Consider the following 13,355-nt stretch of genomic DNA (forward strand, 5'->3'; position numbering starts at 1 on the left):
TGAGAAAATGAAAATAAATTATCTTCAAATTGTGACTGTATGTATTTATACCTTTAAAAAAGATCTAGTTAAATACATCCTTCACAAGACATCTTGCTCTCAGAGTGCTTAATAAAAGTTAATATATGGTATTTGAGTGAAAACATTTTGAATGGTATTTTTTAAATTTAGTATTGAAAAATAAAGTACTTTGAATGTTTTATATGACCAGAATAGGTTTTAAGTATGCATGAGACAAAATGGGCATCGTATGCTTTAAAACGTAAAGATTAGGGAGTATTTCAAGTTGAGAAAAACATCAAGTACTTTTTGGAAAATGAAGTAAATCAATGAACCACTGTATGCTTTCTGATGTTAAGGAACTGAAAATAAGTCATATGGATCATGTAATTAGAAAGAAAAATTAGATTTTATTATCTAAGCCTGAAAAAAATTAACCTGTATTCATTTCTATCAGAGAAAACTCAAACCAAACTTGTAAATTTTGTGAATAAGAGCTAATTCTTTAAAATACATTTCATCTTTATATTAACCTAAACTAATAAGCCAAATGACCTACCTATATTATTTGTAATAGTAATTTAAATTTTACACTTGGGAAAATGTACAGGAATACATTGTTTCTTGGATTTGATATCTCAGGAAGCTAAAAAATTGTTGAAGAAAATGTGTTTTTTAAAGATGCAACTATATTTTTAATTGGCCTAATTTGTCCACGACAAACTGTTTCCTGTCTTAGAAAGTCGGGGATTTATTACAAACTAACCCAGCATGCTATTAAAATGTTTTTAGATTGATGAAACAGATCAAATTAGAAAACTTGGGTAGAATTCACTCAGTTTGATTAATTCAGTGGAGGGTCAGTGGTGCTGTTTGCTTAGGCTTTTGTTTTTTCAGAATCCGAATGTGTGCTTTATCCAATGAGTCTTCCTCTCACTTTCTAATCATTTCATTGCTATTTAATAGTTTATACAGAGGCCGAAGAGAGAATCAAAGTAGGATGATTTTTTTTTTCTAACAGTTACTGGGGTTTTTATGATGTGGCAGGTTCTATGCTAGGCTCCTTATCTCAATTAGTTCTTATAATTAAGACAGAAACTCAGGTCTTTCTCTAGTCTTAACTACTGTGCTGCCACATAATACCTGTAACCTTTTTGGCAGAGGAGAAAATGCCAATTTGCTAGGCAAGCCTGACCTGTGGGCTGCACCCCTCCACCCCCAAAGGCTGGGCCTGGTGCAGTTCTCGGACACTTTGTGATGGAAGGGCCTGTCTATGACTTGAAGCTTCACTAGCCTGTGGCTTTCCATACTTCTCTCCACACCAACCATTCAGAATATTTTCAAGGTTTCTGGGTATGCTGCTTTCTCACACCTCTGGACCTTTGAACCTGTTGTTTCCTCTGCCTGAAATAATTTTTTTAAATTTCTTTATTATATGAAATGAGATTGGGCTTTTCTGAACTCCTTGAAATGTTTCTTCCTTTTTTCTGGGCCCCCTAGGTCTGGGTCAGGGGCCCCATTTGTGTGCTTCCAATTGCATTCTATACCTAACCTGTTAACAGCATTAACTGTTTTTGCAATTGCCTGTAAATCCCCAACTAGACTATAATCTGTATTAGGGCAGGGACCACAGAGGGACCCAGTATTCCTAGGGCCTGTCATAGGGCCTAGCATGCAGTGCTCATTAAATATTCTTTGAATGAGTGAATGCAAGTTTGCTTATTGGCCATTGAGATAGGAAGATAGAGTTTTGACAGTCTTGAGTAAGGCATGGAATTAGGAGGCACTTGGTTGCTTTTCACTAGTTACTACATTACCAGTAGTTTTAACTGTCAGGATATAGTTTTAAAGTAGTCATTTTTACATAGAAAAAGAACTTACAAAAGGAGAAGTAGCATTATATCTGGTGGAAGGAATGAGAGGGCAACCTTTATATTAATCCCATGATGAAAAAGGTAAGAAATACCTTTAGGGACAGTGATAAGTTAGAGGAGAGATTTGTTTTCCTCAGTAAGTTGTAAGATCTTTTTTCCTAGAAATCTTTCTGATATCCTCCTCTTATCTGTTTAATCTCCACAGCCCATTATAGTTGTCAGTTTTTTTAATTGAAAATTTAGTTTCTTAGGTCTTCTATCTTTAGAGGTTTATTTTATTTTAGGCTTTGTTGATCCTTCCCTGTCTTTTTTATTTCATTGATTTTTGTTCGTATTTCCTTCCCTCTATTTCTTTTAGTTTATTCTCCCTTTTTGTTTAGCTCACTATTTCTGAGCCTTACCAACATCCCCCACCCACCAGAGTTGTACATAGTACAATTGATGGAACCACACCGACACATCATAATCACCCAGAGTTCATGGTTTACATTAGGATTCACTCTTGGTGTGTTATACATTCTGTAGATTTGGACAGATGAATAACATATGATACATATCCATAATTAACATACAGAGTATTTTCACAGCCCTAAACTGAGCACTTTTTCATCTACCTGTTAGCCATTTGTAGGTCTCTGGAAGAAATGTTTATTTCAGATCCTTTGCCCCTCTTTAAATTGGTTATTTATGTTTTTGCTATTTAGCTGTGTGGGTTTCTTGTATATTTGGGGTATAACTCCTTACTAGATACATGGTTTGCAAAATTATTTCAGAGGTTGTCTTTTCATCTTGTTGATACTTTTCTTTGCTGAGCAGAAGCTTTTTAGTTTGATATACTCCCACTTATTTATTTTTGCTTTTGTTGCCTTTTGACTTGGGGGTCAAATCCAAGAAATCATTGCCAAGACTGATGCCAGAGAGCTTACCCACTATGTTTTCTTCTAGGAGTTTTGTCATTTCAAGTCTTGCGTAACTTCCTGCATAACTATAGCACAATATCAAAACCAGGAAATTGACATCAGTACAATCCACAGCTGTATTCAGATTCAGCATTTCTCCCTGTACTCCTTTGTGTTTATGTGTGTATAATTCTGCAGTTTTATCACATATGTAGGTTCTTGTAACCACCATTGCAATCAAGATCCAGAACTGTTCTATCACCAAGAGGTTCTCTAGGAGGGCTGTTTTTAATTCACACTTTCATCGCTTATGTAGCCCTCTGTAACCCCAGCTTTATATATAGGGTCTGCAATGAAGTTGATTCATCATCTTGGGTGGGCCTTTAGCTTTATCTCCTGTGCAGTTATCAGAGCAGAAAATCAATGTCTGCAGGATTCACCAGAAACCCTAAGAGCATAAGCTGGCTTTGGCAGGTGCTTATTTATTAGTTTTCCTGGTTTCGCTTTGGGGAGGTTGGCGGGGGGGGGGGGGGGGGGCACTTTGACATTTCTGTTCTCTGGTGCCAGCTCTAAGATGTGTTTAAAAAGATACTTTAAATTTTTGTCAAGCATTGTAGTTGTTTCAGTCAGAAGGTTCATTCAGGGTTTCTGATATGCTGTATTTTGGAAACAGGTGACCCTGGAAATACTAAACTTTCATCCTTTTCATTATGGTTTTTCATAATTAGAAAAGTGGACTTTTATTCTTAGTGCCTATGCATCTATGATTAGTTGGTGATAAGATATGTTATTCATTCAGAACCATTTAAGATTCTATTCAGAAATGGTCACAGAATTTATAATGGACCTCTTTATGAATAGTTTAACTTCTAGTCATAGATTTTATTTATCTCTGTGCTTTAGTTATTTCAATATTATTGGCCATTTGTATGTCTCTGGAAAAATGTTTATTTCAGATCCTTTGGCCCTCTTTAAATTGGGGCACAGAAGTTAAATAATTTCTTCATGCTCATGATCATTGGAAAGTCTGAGGGTAAAGTTCACTTGAATCTTTCACTTATCCTATTTTCTACAACTCAGATTTAAATGGTTTTGCAGTTAGCTTTTAAGTTGGACTTATATACCCAAATAGTATAAATTTCCCTGAACTTTCAAATCAGGTTAAAATGACAGTTATTTAATTTCAAACAAAAGGAGAGAATATAAAATCTCCAACCCTGATTCTTAAAAAGTTTGGAATTTTATTTTATTTTTTAAAAGATTTTATTTATTTATTTATTTATTTATTTGACAGAGAGAGGGGGAACACAAGTAGGGGGAGCAGCAGAGGGAGAGGGAGAAGCAGGCTCCCCGCTGAGCAGGGAGCCTGATGTGGGGCTCGATCCCAGGACCCCGGGATCGTGACCTGAGCCGAAGGCAGACGCTTAACCAGTTGAGCCACTCAGGCGCCCCAAAAGTTTGGAATTTTAAAATTAGCATGCTTAGAAGTATCTGGCTGTTGCTCATGATACAAACCATTTGCATAGGGGAGAAGAACCTGTGGGAAGTCATGTCCTCCCGGGGTAGACAGGAGAAATAGAGCTCAATTTAAGACCAAGAAAAAAAAATATGGAATATTTCAAGCCTACATGAAAAACTCTGATGAAATTAAGTGTTTTGTGGTTGTAATCTTGTGATTATACAGCATCCATGTGCCAAGGGAAGTAGACTAATGTTAATGCTGGGCTGTTACTTTGTCTTTTATTATGGCACTGACTGTATTTCATAACATACTTTTTCTTCAAGGATTCTTAAAGTATTTTAGTTCACCTTAAAAATATGTTTAAGGAATTTATTTAAAATGTAGAAAACATTGGCTAGTTTAAAATAAGGAAATGTAACTTTTATATGGGGATAAATAATCTAAGGAATAGGCTAGACCACTAACTGCCCAAGATATTTGCTGTATGTCTGAATTTCTGTGCATCCGAATCAAAAGTTTGTTGTTTAAAAACTGTTTTCAAAAGTTTGTTGTTTAAAAACTGTTTTCTTACTGCTGTGGACATAGAGGTTCTCCACTTGAGATTTGTCAAAATTCGTGTTGTTGAAACAGCATTTACTGATAGCTTGATAGGAGAGTTAGTTCCTGACTTCAAGAAATGTATGGTAAATTGGTATATTAAGTCATTGTGATGTTATTGTACTTTTAGTATAGCGAAACCCCAGGAGCACAGATTTGGGAGAGAGGAGTTTGGGGAAAGGTTGGTCAGAAAAGTCTTCATAGAAAGTGAAGTCTGAGGTGGGCCTTTAAGCAGAATTATACCAATATTCAAGTGAAAGGAGAGCATTCTACCAAAATGGGAATATTCTAAATGTTACTCGCTCCCATCACCCTCATGAGTTCCTTTTTTTTTTTTTTTTTTTTTGCCTTCATTAGGACAAATTGAAAAGGTTCATGTCCCATTTTATGGGCTGTATTTCTAATGTAATTATTTGGTTCAAGTAAAATTTTAGGCTATTTTTCTTTGCATGCCCATTCCTAGATTGCAATTCTTCTAAGTTAGAAAAGAGAAGGGGAAACAAAACAAAACAAAACAAAACAGGTTGAGCTTTTACTTTAGGGATGACAATTCATCCATTTCTTTCTCTGGCTCCTGCTGTGGTTTCTAGATCAATGCCTGTTTGTTTCCCTGTTCCCTATTATAATTCCCTCTGATAGCACCCTACCTGAGCTGCCTGCTCATTCAGTTCCAGTTCTTTCCCTACTCCTTCTCTACACTTGAATTCATTAGTCTCAACCCTTACCTTGCCTGCTGTCTCCATTCCCCAGCAGCTGGCCCAGACACCTGCCATCTTGAGTTGCAGCAGTTACCCACCTTCCATCGGTATTTGACCAGCCTCCGGGCATGGTCTGACCCACACTACTTACTTAGACACAGCATAGCCTTAATCAGACTCTTACCGTCTTTCTGTAGATTTCAGATCAGGACCCATGTTTCCTTCTCCCCACCCCACCCCCACCAATTAATTTCATTAGTGTTCAGTTGTAATTAATTTAATTGTATTTTTTAGCTGCAGTTGTAGATTTTTTTAACATTTGTACTAGTAAAGTTATTTTTAGTCTCTACATTATTTAAATTTTTGTGTTCATTGAAAGTTTCATAGGGGCCTAATATTATTTTCCTTTTGATGACTCACTTTAAAGCATTTGTGAACCAACAAAACTAAAACGTTCCCAAACTCACACAAATAGGTTTATCTGGCCTCTGAACCCTGAACCCAGTTCTTTTCTTCCTACCATATTGCTTTGCTATTTTCATTCTAAAACCCTCACAAAAAATTTAACAGTTTACTTCCTCTAATTTAGCTTTATGCTACTGATGATTTTGTTTACTTGCTTAGCACTAGGTCCAGTAAGATCAGAGTTTCAACTCTGTATGGGCCAGTAATCCTCACTGTGTATCTCCATCAGTAATCAGTGTAGTCTTCTCAACAGTTCAGTCTACGTGACAACTGGGTTATATAAAGAACCAAGGGTAAGAGGTGGGGAAGTGCAATAGATTGACAAAGCTCTATCCTCTTTCCTCACAAGACTGAAAGGCCTGAAGAAGGTAGTTGATTAGCACTGGAAAGAAGACTGGGTTTTGAGTCAGAAAGCCTGGGCCTAAGTTGTGGTTTTGTCACAAACTCCCTCAGTACCTTTGCCTAAGTCTTTTAACCTCTCTGAATTATTTTCTCTTTAGTAAAAATGGAGATAAAAATAGAGCCTCCACAGCATCTCAAAGACTGAAATCATGTATGTGAAAATACTTAGAAAAACAGTACAGTGCTGGGAACAATGTAAAAAATCAATGTAGGGTAGATTACTGTACATGGTAAGTTTGGGGTACATTTTCAAATCATCCTTTATGGTTATTTCCTAATACCTGCCTTAGAGATTTGACTAACCCAGTGACTCCATCAGTAATCCAAAGGGAAAAAAAAATGGTGATACTATGTTAGTGAACAAAATAAACAGAATATTGTATCTGCTTACATTTTTTCATTGTTACAGGAGAGCTTTGAACTTGGGAATTCTTCGAGACCCTGGATCAGAAATTGAAGATAGACAGTACCAAATAGACCTGCAGTCCATCAATATTGGTACTGCACAGTGGGATCAACTAAAACCGGAGAAGGAAAGTGGCACAGGAGGGGTGCTAACAGAAAGTGAAAGAAATTCTCAAAACCCAGCCCTTGAGTGGAATATGGCCAGCAGGTAGGAAATTGTTGAGAAACGTTCTACACTTATTCTAATATTTCATTGCCAGAAGAACAGTTGGGCATACAGCCCTTCAGCATGCCCAACCTAAGTGTCAGGGTACCTCTTCTGCATTTCATGACCAACATAAAATATATTTTATAATTGTAACTAATGATTTTCCTTGGAAACCTGCTGGTCCTACCAACTGTTACACTGTAATTATTACAAATTTAAGATTGTGTCAGCATTATTTTCAAACTTGCTGTTTGATGAAAGGTTCTACTTCAGACTAAGGATACATTCACATTTTACCTTGAAATCCATTGTATTCAAGGTCAGGTTTTTGTTTTTTTGTTTTGTTTTGTTTTTTAAAGATTTTTTATTTATTTATTTGAGACAGAGAGAATGAGAGAGACAGAGAGCACATGAGAGGGGGGAGGGTTAGAGGGAGAAGCAGGCTCCCTGCCAAGCAGGGAGCCCGATGCGGGACTCGATCCCGGGATTCCAGGATCATGACCTGAGCTGAAGGCAGTCGCTTAGCCAACTGAGCCACCCAGGCGCCCAGGTTTTTTGTTTTTTTTTTTTAAAGTCTCTCTGTTTATTATGATAAGAGGAGAAAAGTAATAAAAGCTCTGGGTTGCCTTTATTTTTTTAGTCCACTTTAACTTAAAGCCCCTATGTTTGCAGAGAACACTTTTAAAGGAATTAGTCCTGAATGTGATCGATAAGATTTGTAGAGAGCCACTGCCATCTCACCCAGGCTGCTCGTGGTTTCTCATCAGAGTTAGGTGCAATTGTTTGCTAGAACGAAGCTACTAGGCATTAAAAATACTTTTAGAGTATTTTTACTCTAAAGGTCTTTTTTACCTAGAGGTCTTTATGATTTTAAAAAGTGTTAACTATTTTCTCATTTTTCTTCCTTTTTAAAAAAATTTTTGCTTGTAAGATTTACTGACATCTGTTGCTTATAACACACCATGGTGGTTTATTTGATTGAATTTCTTTAAAACATTACTTGTATGTAGACTTTTTTGTATGCCTTTTGCAATGCTGATTGCTTTGAGGTTCTGCCATTTTACCACCAAAACTATATTTATCTATGTCTTGGCATTAATAATAGCAGCAGTTTTAATAATAGATTATATAATACTTATCACGTTACCTAACTTATTTAAATTAATTCTTGCAGTAATGCTATGAGCTAATTATACATGAGGAAACTGAGGCCTAACCAAGATAAATAATGTGCCTAAAACCAAATGCCAAATAGTAGTCTGTACTCTATATAAGCTTCTTCTTCAGGTACCCACATTCTTTTCTAATTTCCTTGTGGCTCTATTCATAACGAGCTTCTTTCAGCTTCCTGAAAATAAGGTTTGTCACTTGCTATTAGGCCTTGATATGTGATATCTGCCTGGACCTCTCTTAAACCACCAACACCACCCCCACCCCCCCTTCACTTGCCTAACTCCCATCATTCATCAAGCTTCAGGAAGCCTCACGTTTTCCAGGAAGTCTTCCCCTGAGCCTCCATGAGAAGCAGGTTAATACCCTTTGGGTGTGCTCTTAACATTATCTATATACTTTGTCTTGGTTCTGAGGACAAATCTTTACCATCCAGTCCATTGATTTATCCCTAGCACAAAGCACTTTTACAGTGTGAAATGTATTATACAGCGGTGCTGGGGTGACTCAGTCAATTAAGCATCCAACTCTTGTTTTCAGCTCAGATTCTGACTTGAGGTGGTGGGATTGAGCCCTGCGTCCGGCTCCGTGCTCAGCAGGGAGTCCGCTGGAGGTTCCCCCTCGCCCTCTCCCCCTCCACTCGCACTCTCTCTCTCAAATTAAAAAAAAAAAAAGTATTGTTACAGCTTTTCATTGATAAGTGATTGAATGTGCTCCTGAATAGGGGTGCAAATTTGGGTGAAAAATTTCCCACTGCTGACCAAGGTGCATTTCAGGAGAGGGATGCAGGCCATACTTCCAGCAGCTGGTCCTACGTAGAGGATATGGTGCACACCTTACATGCACTACACCAGTCCTGATCTGTAAACATCACATGGTAGGAGTCAGGGTCAGGTTCCATCTTTCCTCTACTTCATTCAGTTTTCAGGTTCAGGAAGTTCCAGCTTACATAATTTATAGGTCATTTTTTTTTAAGATTTTATTTATTTATGTGAGAGAGAGAGAGTGTGTGTGCACATGCACAGAAGGAGAGGGAGAGGCAGAAGCAGATTCCTCACTGAGCAGAGAGCCCACTGCGGGGCTCCATCCCAGGACCCTGGGATCATGACCTGAGCCAAAGGCAGACACTTAACCGACTAAGCCACCCAGGCGCCCTTATAGGTCATCTTAAAAACCACAAATTCTATCAACAAAGAAAATGGGCCTTATTTTCCTAGGAAACTTTATGAGCATCTAGCCTTAACTCAGCTGTATCTCTCCTATTTATTCCTTAATTCATTTAAATAAACAGTTTGGGGCACCTGGGTGGCTCAGTCATTGAGCATCTGCCTTCGGCTCGGGTCATGGTCCCGGGGTCCTGGGATCGGGCCCCATGTCGGGCTCTCTGCTCGGGGGGTGCTTGCTTCTTCCTCTCCCACTCCCCCTGCTTGTGTTCCCTCTTTCCTGTCTCTCTCTCTGTCAAATAAATATATTTAAAAAATCTTTAAATAAACAGTTTGTGTTTCTGTGTGTTTTAATAACTGAGATGAAATTCACATTACACAAAATTAACCATTTAAAGTGGACAATTCATTGGTATTTTGTACATTCACAATATTGTATAACCACCCCTATCTATAACCACCACCTCTGTCTCATTCTAAAACATTTTCTACACCCTAAAGTAAAATTCCTTACCCAGTAAGCACTTTCTTCTACATCCTTCTCACTCCCCATGGCCCCTGGCAAATGCCAATCTGCTTTCTGTTTCTGTGGATTTATCTATTCTAGATATTTCATATAAAAGGAATCATACAATATGTGACCTTTAGTGTCTGGCTCATTCACTTAACACAATGTTTTGGAGGTTTTTCCACATTGTACCATGTGTCAATACCTCATTCTTAGTTACTGTTGGATAATATTCCACTGTATGTAAATACCACAGTTTGTTTATCCATTCATCTTTTGGTGGATATTTGGGCTGTTTCTACTTTTTAGCTATTATGAATAATATTGCTGTGGACATTTGTGTACAAGTACCTGTTTCAGTACCTGTTTTCAGGTATTAGAGATATATATCTAAGAGTAGAATTTCATGGTCATATGGTAATTCTATATTTAACTTTTGAGGAGCTGCCAAACTATTTTCCATAGCGGCTGAACCATTTTACATTCCCACCAGCAATGCTCAAGGGTTCCAATCTCACCACATTCTCACCAACACTTATTTTCCTTTTTTTTTTTTAACTGTAACCATCCTATTGGGTGTGGTTTTGATTTGTGTTTCCATAATGATTAATGATGTTGAGCCCTTCATGTGATTTTTGGCCATTTTTATATCTTCTTTAGAAGAGTGTTTACTCAAGCCTTTTGCCAATTTTTAAATTGAGTTATTTTTTTGTTGATGATTTGTAGGAGTTCTTTATTTATTCTAAACGCTATACCCTTATCTGATATAATTTATAAATGATCTTTTCATTTCTTGATAACAATCTTTGCATAAGTTTTTATAATTGATCTGAGAATCCATTGCTAGATCCAACGTCATGAAGATTTATGCCTGTGTTTTTAAATTTTTTTTCGTTTGCGGATAGTTGACACACAATATAGTACTAGCTTCAGATGTACAACATAGTGGTTCAGCTTTTCTGTATGTTACGCTGTGCTCACCACAAATGTAGCTACCATCTGTCACCACACAGTACTGTTACAGTATCATTGCCTACATTACCTGTGCTATGCCTTTGATTCCCATGACTTAGAACTGAATGAAATGTATCTGTACCTCCCACTCCCCTTCACCCATTTTGTCTATCCACATCACCCCCTTTCCCCTGGCAACCATCAGTTGGTTTTCTGTATTTATAGGCCTGATTCTGCTTTTTGTTTGTTTGTTTGTTTTGTTTTGTAGATTCCACAAGTGAGTGAAATCATGATATCTGTCTTTCTTAGTCTGATTTATTTCACTTAGCATAATACCCTCTAGGTTCATCCGTTGTCACAAACGGCAAGATCTCATCCTTTTTATGGCCGCATAATATTCCTCTGTGTGTGTGTGTGTGTGTGTGTGTAATAGACACATACCACATCTTGTTCACTTATCTATCAGTAAACATTTAGGTTGTATCCATATCTTGCCTATTGTAAATAATGCTGCAGTAAATATAGAGGTTCATATATCTTTTCAAATTAATGTTTTCATTTTCAATTCCATTAGTGGAATTATTGGATCATATGGTATTCCTATTTCTAATTTTTTGAGGCACCTCCATACTGTTTTCCACAGTGGCTGTACCAATTTACATTCCCACCAACAGTGTACAAGGGTTCCTTTTTCTCTACATCCTTACCAATACTTGTTATTCCTTGTGCTTTTTATTTTAACCATTCTGACAGGTGTGATGTGATATCTCATCGTAGTTTTGATTTGCATTTCCCTGATGTTGAGCATCTTTTCATGAGTCTATTGGCCATCTGTATGTATTCTTTGGAAAAGTGTCTTCAGGTCCTCTGCCCATTTTTTAATTGGATTTTTTGGGTTTTGGGTTTTGGGGGGTTTTTTTGGAGTTGACTTGTATAAGTTCTTTATATATTTTGGATATTAATTCCTTGTTAGATATATTATTTGCACATATCTTCTCCCATTCAGTAGGTTGCCTTTTTGTTTTGTTGATGGTTTCTTTCACTGTGCAAAAGCTTTTTGTTTATGTAGTCCTAATAGTTTTTTGTTGTTTTTAAAATTTTTATTTAATTATTTATTTGAGAGAGAGAGAGACTGTGCATGCACATGGGCAAGTTGAGGGGAGGGGCAGAGGGAGAGAGAGAATCTCAAGCAGACTCCATGCTGAGCATAGAGCCCAGTGTAGGGCTCAATCTCACAACCCTGAGATCTTGACCTGAGCCAAAATCAGGAGTCAGACGCTTAACTGACTGAGCCACCCAGCTGCCTCAGCAGTCCCAGTAGTTTAATTTTGCTTTTGTTTCCCTTGCCTAAGGAGACATATCTAGAAAAATGCTTCTATGGCCAATATTAGAGATATTATTGCCTGTATTCTCTTCTAGGATTTTATGGTTTTAGGCCTCACATTTAGGTCTTTAATCCATTTTGAGTTTATTTTTGTGTATGATAAAAGAAGGTAGTCCAGTGTCATTCTTTTGTTGTTCAGTTTTCCCTGCACCATTTATTGAAGAGACTACCTTTTACACCATTGTATATTCTTGTCTCCTTTTTCATAGATTAATCGACCATATAAGCATCAGTTTATTTCTGGGCTCTCTATTCTGCTCCTTTGATTTATGTGTCTGTTTTGTGCTGGCACCATACTGTTTTGATTACTACAGCTTTGTAGTATATCCTGAAATCTGGAATTGTGATCCCTCCAGCTTTGTTCATTTTTCTCAAGATTGCTTTGATTACTGAGGGTCTTTTGTGGTTCCATACAAATTTTATTATTATTCGTTCTAGTTCTGTGAAAAATGCTGTTGGTACTTTGATAGGGATTGCCTTGAATCTGTAGATTGCTTTGGGTAGTATGGACATTTTAATAATATTAATATTTCCAATCCATGAGCCTGGACTATCTTTTCATTTGTTTGTATCTTCTTCAGTTTCTTTAATCGATGTTTGATAGTTTTCAGAGTACAGATCTTTAACCTCCTTGGTTAAGTTTATTCCTAGGTATTTTCTTTTTGGTGACTTGTGTCTATGCTTTATTCTGAGTTTTATGGGTTTAGCTCTCCTAGCTAGATTGTTGCTCCATTTTGAGGAGTTTTTATATATGGTATGAGGTAAAAGTCCAACTTCCTTCTTTTGCATGTGAATATACAGTTGTCCCAGCACCATTTGTCTCAGTACCCAGACCCTTCATTCCCCCCTTGAATGGCTTTGGCATGCTTGTCGCAAATTAAGACTTTTGAACATCAATTATATGCCATAGAATGTCTTTTACACTAGAGAAACAAAATGAAATAATTTCTCATATGTTCCTGTCCCTTACAGAGATCAGTGTCCAATCAAAAAATTAGTAATTACACACTTTTAGAGTGCAGAGAGTAAAGTACTATGGTAGACATAAATATAGGATGTTTAGGATTATGGAAGAGCCACATCAAAATCAGGATAAACACATTCCATGTACATAGGACATCTCAGGCTAATAGATATGACAGACACATAACACAATAAATCTAAAA

The 13,355-nt window shown here is 37.1% G+C and overlaps 1 protein-coding gene across 2 annotated transcripts in view; it reads left to right on the forward strand.

The window, feature by feature from the left end:
- The window catches only part of VPS13B (vacuolar protein sorting 13 homolog B), a 767,339-nt gene that overhangs the window by 473,785 nt on the left and 280,199 nt on the right, over positions 1-13,355 (forward strand). For both annotated transcript variants that reach the window (XM_035011614.1, XM_035011613.1), the window contains one exon: positions 6,807-7,010. In XM_035011614.1, coding sequence (XP_034867505.1) covers positions 6,807-7,010 — 204 coding nt within the window. The remainder of the gene's footprint in view (positions 1-6,806; positions 7,011-13,355) is intronic.

This window comes from Mirounga leonina, unplaced genomic scaffold, assembly GCF_011800145.1.
Source record: "Mirounga leonina isolate KUSES-001 unplaced genomic scaffold, KU_Mleo_1.0 Mir_165, whole genome shotgun sequence".
Classification (NCBI taxonomy): Eukaryota; Metazoa; Chordata; class Mammalia; order Carnivora; family Phocidae; genus Mirounga; species Mirounga leonina.